The 19,527-nt window shown below is 36.0% G+C and overlaps 1 protein-coding gene across 3 annotated transcripts; it reads left to right on the top strand.

The window, feature by feature from the left end:
* Positions 1 to 3,265: 3,265 nt before the first annotated feature.
* LOC127513609 (probable global transcription activator SNF2L2) lies at positions 3,266 to 10,606 on the top strand. 3 transcript variants are annotated; one of them, XM_051895575.1, is made up of 6 exons: positions 3,266 to 3,601; positions 7,543 to 7,772; positions 7,993 to 8,098; positions 8,484 to 8,585; positions 9,256 to 9,388; positions 9,619 to 10,606. In XM_051895575.1, exons 1-6 carry the CDS (start codon positions 3,518 to 3,520, stop codon positions 9,771 to 9,773), a joined length of 810 nt encoding a protein of 269 aa, XP_051751535.1. In that variant the 5' UTR covers positions 3,266 to 3,517; the 3' UTR covers positions 9,774 to 10,606. The 3 variants fall into 3 exon arrangements, with proteins under 3 accessions (XP_051751535.1, XP_051751537.1, XP_051751536.1); XM_051895577.1 differs by lacking the exon at positions 3,266 to 3,601 and adding an exon at positions 3,688 to 4,109; XM_051895576.1 differs by lacking the exon at positions 3,266 to 3,601 and adding an exon at positions 4,135 to 4,838.
* The last annotated feature ends 8,921 nt before the right edge of the window (positions 10,607 to 19,527 follow it).

Here is a 19,527-nt window from a genome sequence, read left to right as displayed (position 1 = left end):
AATTATTTTTTATATCGAAGAACAGAAAATGCAGCTTTTGAAAACACAACTGGCCTTCTTGGCACAGCCAGTGATGAGCTAATTTTACCAGCCTCTGCTGCTGTCTGCTCACAGGGGAGCAATTCCCTGACCAGACACTGATATAGTTGCTTGGAATGCTTTCAGTGGGGCATTTACAGAAACTGGTCTGGATGTGAACATATGCCACTTGACTGATCTGCCCTTTTTAACCCCACATACCTCAAATCTTTGGAGAGGTCACTCACGAACCATGGAGCTGGACAATACACTATATAATCAAAATATATCTATGTACATTTGTCAGATGGATGTCTTTTGCCGTTGCGTTGCATCTTGCTAGTTTTTTTTTTTTTTTTCTTCAGTTACAAAAAATACAAAACATTAGGCATCATATTTTGTCATTATGTAATGAATCACTGGCCAAACTTTTTCTTTCATATAGTGTAACATGGGGGGAGGTGTCCCTCTTAAGAACAATGTGGGTTTACTTTTAAACTGTAACATATTTAGATATAAGTTTAGCATGTGCTGGATAATAATGCATCAGCCAATGTGTTATTATAGGAAATAAATAGAAACATTTGCCAATTTAGTTGTTATAGCACAAAATGTCAAATATTAAAGAGGGGTAAGAGGATAAGTTGCCCCCCTACCTGGGGCAAGAAGTCCCCCCTGGATAAACTTTTACAGAATGTATAAATTACTTTTGATATAACTCTTATTAATATTTATATACTTTTTTTAAAGTGTCATTAATGCCAAATACTATTTAATATTTAATTTTGACAACTTAGTTGAATAATTGAATAACCAATGACAGACAAAGCACAATCCCAGTAAAAGAGATTTATCTGAAAGGTAAAATTATTCTATGACTTATGTACAGGCATATGAATATTTACATATTTAAATGCCCATATTTTAATTAAAGATATGTCATAATAGAAACATCGTGAAATCAAATTGAATGATTTCACTTAATTAACCTATAAGTTTTAATGAACGCAAAGATGTCTGAAATGTACATCTAATTCATGTAAATATTAAATGATAACCCCACTAATTACAATAAGTATTAAATTTAAAAAATAATAACACTAACATGCCCCCAATTCTGGGGGGTTCATCTTACCCTAAGGGTCTAATTTCATCTAACTTTTACTTCACAAATCCAAAAACATTGATGTATCCACAAACCTTGAAAGATCAATTCCCCATTCATTGTAACTGCATTCTCCAGTACATTCTTCAAAACGAATTATTTTGTGTTCCACAGAAGAAGAAGAAAAGTCTTACAGGTTTGGAACCACATGAGGGTGAGTAACTGACAGTTTTTTTATTCATTTTTGTGTGAACTAATGTTTCAAATGAAATCCTGTGATAATAATGCATTCTGCTGCAAAATGACAATCAATCTGCGCCCATTTTTGAGGTTAGACAATCATGTTTGCAATTGTTAACATGATAAAAGAATTTTTCACAAAATGAAGGGCACTTTTCTTTAAGAATAAGGAGAGAATAACACATGTAGAAAGGACAACAGATGACATTCAATACTTGTTATGTAGAATCAGTTCAGCTGTACTGAAAGGGAAAATAGATGGCTGTCAGATAAAAGACAGCCCATAATATTACACAAACAATATCATGTGGTGAGAATGAATATAGAAGGCTGCATTAATTGAGGTTAGTTTAGAAGATTTATGCAGCTTTTGTGTAACATGACGTCTTGCATGTATGTTTTTGAGTCGGAATACAGATACACGATATACATATACTGTAAATGCACGCATTTATATACATTAATTTCATTACATCTCTTATTTTAGTTCATTTTAATAGCTCATCTTTATGTAGCTCAGTGGCTCATTGTGTTTGAGAATGTTCAGCTCAGTGTGTCTGTACGACAAAGTGTGTGTCTGTGTTTTGTGATAAAATGCTATAGCATTACAGCTCAGTGCGGTCTGCAGCCAGTAAAACGTGGTGTTGCCATAGTAACCGCCTGAGATGTTTTACCAAAATGCCCTTGTCGACCTGATAGCAAAACATGCATATGAAATGTAAAATTATGACAGCATGTAATCATACCATAACACATTAATAATCTGCTCTTCCATGGTCAAACAACATTTACGTCTTAGAGGCTCGTCAGATATTTTATTACATTTGATAAGATTATCTGATAAATTAAACAATGGCTTCTATAATGAAGCTGTTGCCATGGCAAATATACAGTACAAGAACAATGTTGCATCTTAAAACTGCATCTTATTTTAAACAGACACTTGTGAGGCATATTTCATTCATGAAAATTATGGAGAATTAATAAAAGCAGAATTATGGCTCGTCACAGGGTTTCTGATGAGAGATGGCAATGTAACCTAATAGGAAATGTTGCAGAACTTTCATGAGAAATTTAAAATCAGTTTACAAAATGCTAAAGATAGCACATGACATTTTACATACTATCTTAACCTCTTCTTGTAATAAGTTTCTTTGATGTTATATAGAAATATGCGAAACACGTGGTCAGTTATTTTTATTGGTGTATGTGACCCTGACACAAGTTTTTCAGCTTTATCTCAATGTCTGCTTTGTCTATCTCAATAATCTAGTTTATTATTTCTTTCGTTAGTGATAAACGGACTTGAGTGAATTAAAATGCATAATATCTCGTTACAGCACATTTCCCGCACAACATTTCAATGTAAACAAACATCTCTCAGGTCTAACATCAACCGATCAGATTTGACCAAGAATCGAAGTAATATAGGACACCGTCGACCCCCTACAATAATACAGCATAAGAATGACTGAATGTCTTTGAGCTACATGTGAAGCTACTTTATAAGTTATTGGTCTCAATTCTCAATGGGAAGCAGACAGAAACTGTTATGTTTTGGCCTATCTGGTAATATTTATAGCCCCAAATGATTTCACCAGAATCTCTATGCTCTTTTATGTTGTAAAAGCTACCAGACGCAGATACAAACATGCCATTAGCCAATTCATGTGCGTGTGTGTTTGAGAGTGTGTGCAACACAACATAACTACCCTGGAATCCTCTCAAGATGTCAGGAAGGCTTGCAAAAAACCATCTGCATAGGCACAAATATGGAGCCTGGCTCTTTTAACAGAGGGGCGTTTAAAAAAGACTGAACGAGAGCATAAAAGAGAGGGAGAGGGGAAAAGGAAAAAAGGAAAAGAAACCAGATTGCGACAGTCGATATTAAAACATGCAGTGAGTGAGAGAGAAAAGGAGAGAGAGAGGGGGAGAGAGAGAGAAAAGCGAGCTGCAGGCCTTTCCACGGGGACAAACTAGCAGAAAGGTTTCTCGCAGTTATTCCTTTCTCTCTCTCTTTCTCTCTGCTCTGTCTTTCTCTCTCACTCACTCTCTCTCCCTCTCTCTCAACATCCTAACGGCAATTGATTTGTGTATGAAAAGCTGGGCGCTTTTCGCCCCCCTTTTGGGCTGTGCGTTTTGAGTGATCAGCTGATGAAGAGACTGGCTGCGCGCTGCAATGCTGGTTTGCTAATTCTCTCTCCTCCAGACTGGAGCCAGCCTGGAGACCACAGTCAGGTAAATCGCCCTCTTCCTTTCTCTCTCTCACTCACTCACTCTCTCACCCTCTCTCTCTCTCTCTCTCTCTCTCTCTCTCTCTCTCTCTCTCTCTCACACACACTCACTTGCTCTCTCTCCAGTGCATAGAGCACGCAATCACACCAGGCTTCAGCACATGGGCACACAGACAGAAAGTGAGAGAGGGAGTGTGTATGTGTGTGTGTAGGTGTGATCTGTGTCTGCTGAAGGAAAACATTGCCCAGACAAATCGGTTGTGTGCGTCCTGACACCTCTTTTTTCCTTTCTAGAGGTTATGGAAACAGACTTGTGTAGCGTAACGAGATTTTTTGCATGTTGCACCAAATATAGACTTTTCTGAATGTGCTTTTTAGCAAACACCCTGCATGTTTTGTGTGCAGCGGTTCAGTTGTGCGCCTGTGCATGCAAGCGTGTGTGTGTGTGGGTATGCATTCCATTATTATGCTGTTGATTATTAGGCCTCCTTCCTTCCACATGGTCCCCTGGGGTACGTGTGAATAAATGCATTCCGTGTGTTTCACTGCGCGCTCGCGCTTTCATGTTTCTCTTATGCCCGTTTTGAGAATGTTTGCATGAAACTCTCGCGTCTGTGAGGGGCTGTTCTCTCACCTCAGTACATTGCGTCTTGTTTTGTCTGATTGCATTTAAGTATTTGAGAGCGTTCTATGTGCGTGCGTGTGTGTGTATTTGATTTAGACATCAATGGCTGGCGCTGCCTGCATAGCGTCATACTCAGAATTCATATTTTCATCCCTCTCATATGCTCTCTGTGCCAGCAGTGGCTGCGGCAGGAATATCACTGCACTTTAATTGCCTTTGTGTAAAATACAGACTCGGCAGCGCGCGCGCGCACACACACACACACAGTGGATTTGCATTTGCTTATTCTCACACGTGAGGCGTGTGCATGTTCATAAGCGGCGGTGTCTCGTCTCGTGTTTACCGGAATACGTTCGGTGGACGCTGTGTATGGTGAACCGTACGTCACTGTTCATTTATGTTGGCCGGAGATCAGCATAGTCGTAAACGTCAATCTTTTTATTCACAATGGGAGTGAAGATCAGTGTACCAGCATCTCTTGCCTCCCCAGCAGCCCCTGTGTGATTTCATACAGAGCTCGTGATATTGCTAAGTGATGCTTTATCAAATATTAAATGGAAGTGAAAGCATCTGCTCGTGTTAGAGGCGACTGAAGATTGAAGGCATATCTTGCCTGGTGAGACGTGTAGCCAAGATAATGATTATATGTGCCAATTTAGACCTGGAAATGGTCGGATGAAAGGCCAGAAAAGTCATTAAACTGCTTAGTTATTTAATTATAACTATCTTGGTTTGACTGTTATTCACTTTAAAAAATAAAGATTCTTGTTTGGCATCTGTGGTTCCATTAAGAAGCTTTAATCGAACCTTTCCATTGCACAAAAGATTCTTGTGATTATTAACATGTTCTGAAAAGTTCAGTAAAAGTTCTTTACCGAACAAAAAAATTGTTCTTTTATGGTATGCGCTGCAAAAAAAAACTTTATTTTTAAGCGCGTTTAAAATACAACATGGCAAATATCCTAAATGCTGCAAACTTCTACATGTTCATAGTGCATGAATTAAATAATACAAAAAAGAACTGCACACTGTTTTCCCAGACCCCAGAAAAATGTAAAAGTGACAATGTTTCGGTCAAAGACCTTCGTCAGGCACACACAAGGTCTTTGACTGAAACATTGCCACTTTTAAATTTTTCTAAATAAAGGGAGAATAACAGTGTGCAGATCTTTTTTGTGTTATTTGATATATTTTTTTGATCTTGCACCTGGCCAAGACAATTTGGATGTGCGTACCTTGACCTTTTTCGTAATGCATGAATTGCCACAAAGTCTTTCAACTGAGTGTTATATGTGGCAATCCATGGCATAGAGAAGGTTGATGATGGCACAAAACTAACAAAACACTGAATTAAAATAAACTTCTGCGATGATTATTAATCCCTTCATATGTCGTAAAGGATTATTTCACTTTAAAATAAAAATTACCCCAAGCTTTACACACCCTCAAGCCATCCTAGGTGTATATGCCTTTCTTCTTTCTGATGAACACAGTCGGAGTTATTAATAAATATCCTGACGCATCCAAGCTTTATAATGGCAGTGAACGGGACCAACAAGAATGAAGCTCGAGAAAGTGCATCCATCCGTCATAAACATACTCCACGCGGCTCCGGGGGGTTAATAAAGCCTTGTGTTTGTGTAAGAAAAATATCCATATTTAACAAGTTATAAAGTAAAATATCTAGCTTCCACCAGACCGCCTTCCGTATTCAACTGACGTTGCGTCAGTTACGTTTTTTTCCTAAGTTGAATATGGAAGCCGTAGGGTATAGCGTAAGCGTTTTGAACTGCGAGAGGCGTTACTTTCTTCGTAAGTTGAATACAGAAGGTGGTCTGGCGGAAACTAGATATTTTACTTCATAACTTGTTAAAGGAACACTCCACTTTTTTTTTAAATAGGCTCATTTTCCAACTCCCCTAGAGTTAAACAGTTGAGTTTTACCGTTTTCGAATCCATTCAGCCGATCTCCGGGTCTGGCGGTACCACTTTTAGCATAGCTTAGCATAGTTCATTGAATCTGATTAGACCATTAGCATCTCGCTCAAAAATGACCAAAGAGTTTCGATATTTTTCCTATTTAAAACTTGTCTCTTCTGTAGTTACATCGTGTACTAAGACCGACGGAAAATGAAAAGTTGTGATTTTCTAGGCCGATATGGCTAGGAACTATACTCTCATTCCGGCGTAATAATCAAGGAACTTTGCTGCCGTACCATGGGTGCAGCAGGCGCAATGATATTGCTCAGCGTCTCTCACAAATGTCTCCATGGTTACAAGGCACGCTCCCTGTGCAAGCAGGGGGTCACAGGCGCTGCGTAATATCATTGCGCCTGCTGCAGCCATGGTGCTGGCAGCAAAGTTATGCTAAGCTATGCTAAAAGTGGTACCGCCAGACCCAGAGATCGGCCGAATGGATTCGAAAAAAACTGTTTAACTCTAGGGAAGTTGGAAAATTAGCCTATTTTCAAAAAAAGTGGAGTGTTCCTTTAAATATGGATATTTGTCTTACACATCACTTCGCCTCAGAAGGCCTTTATTATCCCCCCAGAGCCGTGTGGAGTACATTTATGATGGATGGATGCACTTTTTTCCGAGATTATTAACATGACTCCGATTGTATTCATCTGAAAGAAGAAAGTTGTATACACCTAGGATGGCTTGAGGGTGAGTAAAGCTTGGGGTAATTTTCATTTTAAAGTGAACTAATCCTTTAAGAATATTACAGTAATGAGTTGCAAATTCACATGCACTATGCATTTAATAAAAATTAGCACAATAATGTACCGAATAGCTCATATATACATTATATCCTAGAATTTTAATTGTCATATCCTAAACTGTAACTCAGTAGCTCTTTACAGTAAAGTTCATTTTGTTAACATTTGTTAATGCATTAGGTATCATGAATGAATAGCCATTTATAGCATTTATTAATTTTGATTAGTTAATTTATACATATACATCTTTATTAAATGTATTATAAAAGAACATGAATTTACAGTAAAAAGTAAGTTAACAGTAGACTAACCTAGATTATTAAATGCTTAAAGAGAATTCATTTTTAGTTCATACTTATAAAGTTAACCTTATCTAAAAAAAAAAATGAACAAAACCACTTCTTTCTTATTAACTGGCTAACATTAAGCAAGTTACTGAAGAGAACAATGACTATTCTTAGTTGAAGGTATTATTTTATTTTTGATCTTAGAATGTGCACAGTGAGAATACTTTTCAGTTCCAGTTCATGTCCAAATCCCTATTTCTGTCACATCCAGTAGCGCTCATCAGTGTTTCCACGGATCATGTCTTCTCCTCAGTCTCAGGCTATCCAAAACGGAGTGTCTGAGGTTATGGAGGAGGAAAGCAACTTGAAGAAACGAAAAAGCGATCAACAAGGCAACCAGGGCTCTGAGACTGGTCAGGAGGTGGTGGAGAAAGTAAAAAAGCGACGGGGTCGCCCTCCTGCCGAGAAGCTGCCCCCCAACCCTCCCAAGCTCACAAAACAGATGAACACCATCGTAGACATGGTCATCAACTACAAGGACACGTCAGTACTTAAACACACACACTTAATCAGTTGTTGTTGATTCTGTTTTTATTTCATGACATAAATCATGACACTAAAACAATGATTTACAAAGAACTTCTTCAACAATGTTTTGTGTTCATACTGTTTCCCTTTATTCTTTAAGTCAGGTCAGTGCATGTGTATTTCAAGTAACAGCTCTTTTTTTGTACCTTTTCTTGAATACATCACTGTTCTACAGGTTGGGCCGACAGATCAGTAAAGGTTTCGTCCAGCTGCCTTCAAGAAAAGAGGTGCCAGAGTATTACGAGCTCATCCGCAAGCCAGTCGACTTCAGGAGGATCAGGGTGAACATGAATCGTTCCCAATTACACAAATCTCACTCTCCGCTTCCATCACTCCCTTTCCACCAGACCATTCTTCACTTTTTTCCATTCTTAACTCCACACTGACATCCCTTTCAGCTCAAGAAACACATTGATTTTGCTCTTGTCACACAGGTTGTGTGTTTTTGCTGATTGGGTTTTAGAGTGATATGCAGGAGGCGGAATTTTTACAGGTTCGATCAAAAAAATGAAAATATGTCATTACTTTTAAAGTTCCGTTGGTGTTTGCATAGAAATGATAAAGCAGGAAATTTATGTGTGACAGTTAATGCAACTTTTTCTTTGTTTCCGTCTTCTGCTCTCTTACACTAATTCCTTTGAATTTATCCTGGCTTTGCTTATGCAGGAGAGAGTGCGTAATCACAAATACAGGTGCATTGCGGACCTGGAAAAGGATATCATGCAGATGTGTCACAACGCTCAGACGTTTAATCTGGAAGGATCTCAGGTGTGCCTTAAGAACATGTTTTCGGGTCATTCATCCTTTAAAAATACTTTCTAAAACATTTCAAAATCTTCTGCATTTTCTGTGCAATAATATTCATACCCTGAACCAATTTTCTCACTTGATTAAAAATCCCACATTGGTATTTGCATCTTTTTCTTTTATGTTGCACAAGTTTACACATACAGTATGTTTTATTTACTGTATCTATGACCTCTTTTGAATGTTTTATGTTTAAATTCACAACTTGTATGATTTAAATGTAAACTTGGAGCTTTTGCAACACAAGAATTAAACATTTATGTAAATACATTTTAACAGTTTTTTAGAATTCTGTCTAACATAAAAACCATTATGTTTATCATCAAATAAACATGAATGAACCACATTTCAACCACAGAAAGACATCAGTACACATAATTTTTCAAGTTCAAGTCCACAAACATTAATCTACTAACTCCTCTGACTGCTTTGTCAGACAAAATGGCGGATTCGGCGTTATGACTGGTTAGATCGCCTGTCAATCAAACTCCCGGCGAAGGGTCAATTACTTTAGTAGTTAATGGGTGTGATAAATGGGTCTGAATATTTTTGCTAGGCAAAAAGCTGTTCGTATCAGTGAATATAGCAGATGAACTGTAAAAAGACTGTTAAATGTCTCTCTATATCTCAGATTTTTGAAGACTCCATTGTTTTGAAGTCTGTTTTTGAGAGTGCAAGACAGCGAATAGTGGAACTCAGCGAGGAAGACAATGATGCTGTTGGAAGCAGTGAAGCAGATGGTGGCCATCATTTTAATCTAGAGGGTAAATCAAAACACATGCTTTTCCTTGTCCAGATTGAGATGAAATGTGTATTAAAATAAGTGGAAATTCAATAATTCTGAGTAATGCAATAGATGATAATCAGTGGAACGGAAAAATACATTAATGCTTGAAATAGTTTCTCTTTAATACTATGAATCAAAATCAGTCAACTTATTAAGGATAAAGTGTTTAAGGCATTGTGTAAAGTAAACATGTTTTTGTCTTAAAAGCTCCTGTTTCAGAGACAACAAATCCCAAACCGGGTGAAAAAAGGGAGAAAAATAAAACCGATCCTAGTAATTCCAGCTCAAAGGAGACGGTCACAAACAGTGATGAAGACATTGGCCAAGAATGTGAGAATAACACAAGAGGACTATTGAATTAGACCCCGAATGACAGCCTCATATATTGTCTGCCATTTTAAGAACATTGTATGGCCATTTCAGTCCAATTTTCCTTGATGTTTCGCTCAAGGATTTCTCCGAATGTGATCTCTCATTATATTGATTGCTTAAAACACCTTTATAAAACCTTTGTATTCTAAAAACATTATTAATGCAGTGCTTCTGCAGTGATGCATTTTAAATTGGCATTATTTTCATGTATTTATATAATGTACATAAATCATAAACCCAAAATAGATAATATCATGATGAAAAAGTTCTGTAAGTTCAGACTGATCTCTCTTTTTCCCCCCCAAGGATGGAAAATGGTGGTATGACATATTGTATGATCATTTAAACAAAAAATGCATTCAATCTTTTAAGATGCGATAAGCTGCGCTAAATTTGCAAGCTATTATGTCTCTGTCTCAGAGAATTTTTAATCGGTGGTTTTTGTGACTATGAGCACTTTGTCATCCTCTCTTTGTATGTTTCCCTTTCCTTCATAACATGTCAACATCTTTAAAAAAAGCAACGATTTTTTATCCAGCAGCTCTTTATCTCTCTTTAGTTTTCACAGGATCGTAACTATCTGTACATAGAGGAACTTAGGGCATAATGGCAATGTATTCTTTGGTGACAGATCAGATACTGCCCTCAAAGAGAGGCACCTATTGATGATGTTGTCACGCTTGTGTGTTCAGTTTATGACGGATGGCAGAGCTGGTGTGTTTGTGGACAGATTCTGACATTAAAATGTATGGGGTTTATACGATGTGAAAGGGCAACAAGGTTTGAGACATCATCTTGAAATAAACATTTTTATGAAATCGCAGGGCCTAATGTGGATCAATTTCCTCTCTTGCTTTGTATGTAATCAAAAGCTGTTTTACTTCAGACTTCAGATTCAAAATATTATATTTTGCCTCTTTAAAGCAGGTTTTATAAACTCTGTGAACTGTAAGCAATACAACAACAAGTAAGCAATGAGTTTCTGTTAGCAATTTAGTAATCTTGCTTTCTTAATACTTTATTTTACAGTGATGACTGATGACTTGTCATACTGATTCATGAATAGGACTTGTATAAATAGCTTTTGTTTGGTTATATATTTGTAATGCTAAATATTAAAGCTAAATGTAATAATAATAAATGTAATATAATATTAGATAGTATAATAAAAAGTATAAACGTATGAAATGAATTTAAGAATGCATCAGTAATGATTAATAATATATTATTATTAATCATTACTGATGCATACTTTAATTTGTAATTATTATAATTATTATTATTATTATATCTTTCAAAAGTTTGGGGTCAGTAAGAAGAATAACAAGAAGAAGAATATGCAGGAACCAGGATGCAAAGACACTCCTAGAGTCATATGAACACATTATATCCACTTATTTATTTGTGCAATATTTCTTTGTAAGAAAGTATTTTTCTTATTATTAATTGAGATAATATATTTGAGCATGTCCTATTAAAAATCTATGTTTTGGTACTCTAGTTGCCCTGAGGCGTAAATAATATTTGGTTATGTTTGTTGAAATTTGCTGTCTTAATAGTTGTACTGCTTATAGCTAAACCGGCAAACTTTAGTATTTTTTTTTTTTATGTTAATGTGCTATAATGATCCACACTAATTATTAACTTGCAGGAACTGTGCAATAATTGGCCCTGCCAAAAGAATAAATTGGAATGATTGTACATGTTAGCCGGCTGCTAGTGGTTAGTATAATTACAAAATGTTAGTCTATTGCTTCATGAGCTGAGCTGTCAGCAGTGGAGAAGTACAACTTGTACAATAGAGTACAATAGAGTGAAGTCATTAAAATATAGAGAATAATTTAAGGCTTCAATTAATTCAGGTTAGAAACAACTGGTGAAGAACAAAGGAAAAATGAGCTATTTGTAGAGTTTGTTAGAGCCATTGTTAATAGTCTAACCAAAGGTTTTCATGAAACTGTTATCTGGACATTGTCATTTTGGATTTGAAATGTATTAAAAAAGAAAAAAAAAAAAAGGTAAATTAAAAATGTATTAAGCTGTCTATTATGTTCAAATGCAAAAGTTTCTCCTTTTTTAATGTTGATATTAATATGTTACTTACATGTGTTGGACGTTTATTTTATATTATTCCTTGGAAATGACTTTTCCAAAATGCCTATTTACACTTTTTCTCTGTTCTTGTAATGATTTAAACATGCACATTAGTGATTTGATTAAGCATTTATTATTTGTAAGGCCATTTTAGTTACATCACAGAGCATTATGACCAGAAATGAATATATACAGTACCTGTCAAAAGTTTGGAAACATTACATTTTTAAAAAAAAAATGTCTCTTATGTTCACCAAGGCTGTATTTATTTAATCAAAAATACAGTAAAAACAGTAATATTGCGAAATATTGCTTGTCCTGTATTGGGGAAAATGGTACACTTTTAAAAATAAAGGTTCTTTTGATTCTTTGCAGCACCTTAAGTTTAGTACACTTTTCATAGAATTTTTGAATTGCATATATGGTTCTTTAAATATTAAAATATTGAGCTTGTCCTAGGTATAAGGTTTAAGTACTGGGTTATTTGAATCACCACATATAATGATCATAGAGCTTTTCCTATGACATCATATGAACTTAAAAATGTTCTTAGGATCAGTGGAACTTTTGAAGTAATTTTATGGAATCGTATGGAATCATAAAAAGATTCTGCTATGATATCATGCTATAAACCCCCTTTTTGGAATATTATTTTTAAGTGTAACCCATGACAATGTCACAATGTCAAGACACATAATCTGCGAGGTGATGAATATTCCACAAAACCACTAGGTGGCGCCAACAAACAAAAGTTGCAGTAGTTAAAGCTCAACATATAAAAATTGTAAATAAATAAATACATTTTAAATAATGGCCAATGAAGATGGAGGGAAAATATCAAAACCCTGTACAGAGACAATTATATATATAATTGGTCAAAATATAATATAATATAATATAATATAATAATATTCTAGTCAAAAACATTCTCTTTTGTCAGAATCAAACTTTGGCCTCAGATGACACACAAAACCTACAAATGCACAGATTACTTTCCTGCAGTTTTTGCAGCTCAGTGTCTATTACAGCATAAAAACAATTTTCATTGCACTACTGTAAAGTAATTTTACAGTAGATGTAAAGCACTAGAAAAGTTCAAATAAAGAATTGAATATTAAGTATGAACTCGCTATGCAACACAATACAGTATACCTACTGTCTTTTACAGTACAGTAATAAATAAATAAATTCACCGTTTTTTTTGGTCTTCTGACCAAAGATTTTCTCTACCACCCAGTCATTTAAAATTTGGCTATAAATAAATTTGACAATCACAAGTTTGAGGGAGTACAACATGTGCTACAGTTTACTGTGCAAAGTGAAGTTTCCCACATCCAAAGTACTGTTAACATATACTGTAATTAGACTGTGTAAGCAGTACTAAAGCAAAATCACCTGTGGCCCTATTTATATTATCCTGAGATTCTGATTTGTGTGTCATAAATTTTGATACTTAATGTTTACTCATGGATAAATGTGTACTATTTGAGTTTACATTGTAATGTTCATATTATGTTTGTGTTTTATGAATAAGAACATGGTTAAACCTGTGTAAAATGAGAGTATTTTGTGTAGAGTTTTGCATAAATCATTAAGAAAATTGAAACATGTGTGAAAACAGGTGAAACATGTTAAACGTTTTGAGAAATGTGTGTTTGTTTTGAGACCTGAATGAATGGTTTGGGAAACTGTGACAAATGAACCAGTTATAGTGTGTTAGCAATCAAGAAAAACTGTAGATGGGGGAAGATGCCATATTAAGAACAATGCATTTTAAAGTGTAAATAGAAAGATTTGCTAACTTAAAGGAAACCAGACCTGAGTACAACCAAGAGAAACCAGCATAGATGGATGTGACAAAGCACAAAGGAAACACAAGGGAGATGGACATCTTGCCCCAGGAAGTATCTTACCCCATACCCTGCTGTTCATAATACAATTTAACATAGATCTAGACATAGATATTTAACTATTTTAACTAATTTAATCATTAATGAGGGTTAGGGTTTAGGGTTAGGGCCAAAAAGGTTCTGTATAAGGAGAAATGTCTTAAATGATTGCATAATACTATCATGTTTAATGGGTTATTTCCTTTTTTTTTCTAGTAATAAAGCATGTTTATGAGCTGTTTAATTCATTAAAATTTAATCAAAATTAAAAATGTATTAAAACTAAATTCATAAACTTATGTATTATGGGAACATCTAAAAGGTTCTTTAAACACCTGACAGAACCCTTTAAGGTTCTATATAGAACATTTTCTTCTAAGAGTGCGTCATTCTAAAACATCTTGGTCAAGGTGAGTGAAGCACGTGAAATGGAAAGAAAGTGGTATTTCATGATGCAATTGTGCAGTGATATCAGGCAAAAAGAGGAACTAAGACATGAAATGAAGAGAACTTATGCAATTTCTTTGCCTTGTGCTTGTGCATGTTGTGCAGCAGAACAAAGAAAAACACATCTACTTTAGACAGGCTTCAGGCTTTACCGATATCAAAGAAAACTCTTTTCATTTGCTCAAATTTCATATACAGATCATAATGCAATGTTTGCTACTTTGAAACAGGAAAGGAGTGAGGAGTGGAAAGAATCACAAAGAGGAGAAAAACAAAGATTAACTGTTCCAAACTACTCAAAGTCCATTAGAAATACTGCAATTTCATGGATAGATAGAAATGTCTGCAATTTCGCTTAGTTTGAATATCCACAAGCATGAAGGAGATCTGAGACCTGTGGGGTTAAAGATTGCTGCTGATCGCCCTGTTTTCTTTGTGTGGAATTTATCATTTTTGTTTTTAGAATACATAGGTCCAGTAAACCAAGTTATGCACTGCATATTAATACAGACAGAATGAACACTATATTGCCAAAAGTTTTGGGACGCCTGCCTTTACGTGCACATTAACTTTAATGACATCCCACTCTTAATCCCTAGGGTTTAATATGAAGTTGGCCCACCCTTTGCAGCTATAACAGCTTCAACTCTTCTGGGAAAGCTTTCCACAAAGTTTAGGAGTGTGTTTATGGGAATTTTTGACCATTCTTCTAGAAGCACATTTGTGAGGTCAGGCAGTGATGTTGGCAAGAAGGCCTGGCTCACAGTCTCCGCTCTAATTCATCCCAAAGGTGTTCTATCGGGTTAAGGTCAGGACTCTGTGCAGGCCAGTCAAGTTCCTCCACACCAAACTCGCTCATCCATGTCTTTATGGACCTTGCTTTGTGCACTGGTGCGCAGTCATGTTGGAACAGGAAGGGGTCATCCCCAAACTGTTCCCACAAAGTTGGTAGCATGAAATTGTCCAAAATGTCTTGGTATGCTGAAGCATTAACAAATCAAATTAAAACATTAACCGACCCCCAGAGAACTGTGAATATGTGAATGTGTTTTTAAATTACCCACTCAGACACACAATGATCTATTGGTACTCCTATGAGGACATTCCATAGGCGTAATGTATTTTATACTGAGCTAATGACATTTTCTAGACTTTAACCCTACCCCTAAACCTACCCATAACTGAACACGTTCTGCATTTTTACATTTTTAAATAAATGTAAAAATGTCCCCTACATGAATTGTGAATCATGTAGGGGACGTGGCCTAAAATCTGGAATAGACACTACAATGGGGACTTTAACAAAAAGGACTTTAACTTTAGGTTACACACACACACACACACACACACACACACACACACACACACACACACACACACACACACATACACACACACACACACACAGGTTTGTTTTGCTATCTTAGTGAGGACATAGGCGTAATGGTTTTTATACTGTACAAACTGTACATTCTGTCTTCCTACACTACCCCTACTCCTAAACCTACCCATCACAGAAAACATTCTGCATTTTTACATTTTTAATAAAACATTGTTTAGTATGTTTTTAAAGCTATTTTAAAGGACTCATGAAATGTCCTTATATTTCATGTTTACTTCGTAATACCAGTGTAATACTCATGTCATTATACAAATTTGTGTCCTCATAAATCACACACACACACGCACGCACGCACGCACACACACACACACACACACACACACACACACACACACACACACACACACACACACACACACACAGATAGACAGATACACATAATCCAGTCTAGAAGGAGCAAAATGTTTTTCAAACAAGAGACCTTGTAGAAGATGGAGCAGGAGGAAGTAAAAGAATATATTTTTTTAACAATTCAAATGATGCAGCTGGTATGAGAGTGTACAAAGAACATGTCAGGCTGAACAAATCCCTGAGCTACCTGATCTTCTATTCACCAGCAAGGGCAGTTATTTGCCATATATGCCATAACATTCCATAACCACATTCCATAAAAACCTTTCCAAAGTCTTCTGATTATCAGTGTGTGTCAAAATATATATCAAAAATAATCTGTGTATTACGGGAGATCTGTGTTCTTCACATTTAGTTCATTTTCCTGTGTTTTCAGTTAGTTTTCATCCGTTTCTATGGTTATTCTTTGTTTGCACCTGTTCATTTAATTAATTAGTTTGGTCTGTGTATTTAAGCCCTGTGTTTTGTTCAGTTCATTGTTAATTCTCGTTGCGTTAGGTTTGGTTGTTCCATTTGTGTTTATTGTTCCTGAGTTCTGTGTAAATAAAAACTTAAACTGCTTACGTTTAGATCTGGCATTCATCTTTATTGCAACCAACTGTAACACCGTGGTTCAATTATTGTAATGTTTTCCAACAAATGAGTTCATGTTTCTGCGGATTTCACCAGAGTATAAACTTGCATGTCATTATTTCAGAACAGATCTGGAATCTCTCACAAGGTATTTAAACTTTATTGACATTTTAAAGGCAAACCACTCATTCAGTGATTTGTAACAAGAGTCACCTAATTTCTCTTCCATCATAATAACTGTTGTCATCACACTGGTTGGCATTATTAAACCTTTTGACATTCACCCTGCTTTGACAGCCAGCTCAGAAAGGTGAAACCTTTATGGTGAGTGACAAGCCAATGATTATAAGTTTGAATAATTATACTTTACACATAAATTATAATTATTCACACTTTAATTTGAATATTTTTTTCTTTTTAGTTTGTTTTGTATACTTGTCATATCAAATGTCATTAAAAGACAGCTAAGGTCAGCCAGGTGCAAAACGCCTTAAGGATGCTTTGTTTTAAGTATGTTGTATTGTGTTTTAACTTAAGAATATTAATCATTTCCAAACTTGGCTGGTGTGAGCTAAACCCTCAGACTCTCTTTAAATAACACACACGCACGCACGCACGCACGCACATACATGTTGGGTTTCCATGTCTTATGTGGATTTTCCATAAACATAATTATTTTTATACCTTACAAACTGTATATTCTATCCCCTAACCCTAAACCTACCCATCACAGAAAACTTTCTGCATTTTTACATTTTCAAAAAACAGTAAGTTTTCTTCATGGAGACCAAAACCCCACAATGTAGGGTTTACCAGGACCAGTATCCTGGAGGGTTTGGTAATTTTCACATAGAAGAGCATACAAAAAAGATAGAGGACAATAATGTTGTCATAGAACTATTTAAAGGGATAGTTCACCCAAAAATGAAAATTCTGTCATAATTTACATCATCCTCATGTTGTTCCAAACCTGTATGAATATCTTTCTTCTGCTGAACACAAAAGATATTTTGAAGAAAATGGGTAGCCAAACTTCCAATGACTTCCAATTACTTGTTTCAACCCATGTTTGGGTCAAATTTAAACCAACGGTTGGGTTTGTCCATATTTGACCCAAACATGGGTTAAAACAACCCAGCATTTTTTTAGAGTGGAAAAAATACAGAAGTCAGTGGGGCCCATTAAATGTTTGGTTACCAACATTCTTAAAAATATCTTGTTTTCTGTTCAGCAGAAGAAAGATATTCATACAGGTTTGGAACAACTTGAGGATGTAAATTATGATAGAATTTTTCATTTTTGTGTGAACTATTCCTCAGTGTTTCCCACACATAGACTTTAGGCTATTTGGGCTGGATGCCCAGGTAGGCCTATTAACAGCCGCCCAAGTATATTTGGAGACACATTTTTTGCTTTTATTATTTTTATCCTCTTATACTTTTTTATCCGCCCGAGATAATGAAACCATCCGTGATTGAGTGGAAAATCTCCCCTCGTGTTTGAGGAGGGGAGCGTTTTGATCGTACCTGCTCGTTCTGTGTGCGTGAAAACTGTTTATTCCTGTTGACATTCCCATGTGTGCTGCAGAGACGCGTGGATATTTCACAAAGACAATGCGGGTGTTTCTGTGTGCAAACTGTAAAATGTATTTAGGAGCACGTGTGCTAATACAGCAAAATACCTCCGGGTGAGTTTTCTTAAATTTAATGTCATAAAAAGACTTTAATACATGAAATGGTAGGCTAAAAAAACGTCTTAATGATCATTTTAACACGTCTTATATAAGGATGGAAAAACATAAATTGCGATACAGCCTATTGATTATTAAACTTCAAAAGGCCATGATTTCATTAAAAAAAGAACACCGCAAGTTGCAATGTCATAAGACGCCATTGCGCATTCTACAGGCTCACGCAACAGTGCTTCAGACTACTTCAAAGTGATTCTTAATCAATCAATAGCGCACAATTATGCCAAGACAATGTCTACTTTATGGCCTTTATATAAAATGTTTTAGATGGTTGTAAGAATGCATATTTTATCTTTCTCATCTGAAGGATCAGCCCGCAATAATATAGACATTTCAAAATAAGAGTCCCTGTGTATTTCAGGCTTGTTTATAATTAAAAGCAAGCATGCCAAACGTGTCCTGAAAAGTAAAGGCAAAGCGTCTCGATCACCCCTAGGTGGCTGGATGCAGTATAGGTCATAAACCCCGCCCTCTCCATGTAATGAAATGGAACATGAGACAAACTAAACAATCAAATTACATGTCAAAATATTTTTTTCCAAAGATGGTTTCTGTCATTTTAGGCAGTTTTTATCTTGCTGATGTTAGTTAAAGTGTTCATTCTTTAAATAAGTTTGTTTTTAGGTAGTTATTTGATGCTATAAAAACGTAAGTTTTAACATCATGATTGACAGCTGAGATTGACAGCTTCTCTAAGTGAAGTAGTCACTGACGCACCAACAGACTTTTTTTTTGGATCTTTGGGAGGAGATTGGAGCTTTAACTTTAATTTCTATATTTCCAGAACTGTTTATTTCAGACCTACATAATGAGTTGTTCTGCTTTAACCGATTCTGCGGGAGTGTGGGCGGGACCTTGATATGGTGGCTCCACTTCGCACTCACTACTGCACAGACTCGGGCACCAAGTTCACTATGCGCAGGCTCGAGACTCAAGAGACCCACTCCTGTTTGCCAGATCTGAGCCACAAGCAGGCCATAGCAATGCCACATGTCAGCAAAGAGCAAAAAAATAGACCAGATCTGGACCTTATCTAAGCCACAAAAAATCATTATATATTATTTATACAATCATCTTAGCATTAACAAGCCTGTTAACAAGCAGAAACACTAAAGGAAAGAAGACAACAGAAAAAAGAGACAAACAGAAACAAGAGCTACAACTAACTTTAGCCACAGCCTTAGATCAACTGAAGATAAAAGAAGACATTAGATCTCTCCAGATCTCAGCAGATGAGG

Source organism: Ctenopharyngodon idella, chromosome 5 (genome assembly GCF_019924925.1).
Source record: "Ctenopharyngodon idella isolate HZGC_01 chromosome 5, HZGC01, whole genome shotgun sequence".
Lineage (NCBI taxonomy): Eukaryota > Metazoa > Chordata > Actinopteri > Cypriniformes > Xenocyprididae > Ctenopharyngodon > Ctenopharyngodon idella.
The sequence above is the reverse complement of the archived record's forward strand: the minus strand, read 5'-3'. Positions and strand labels throughout refer to the sequence as shown.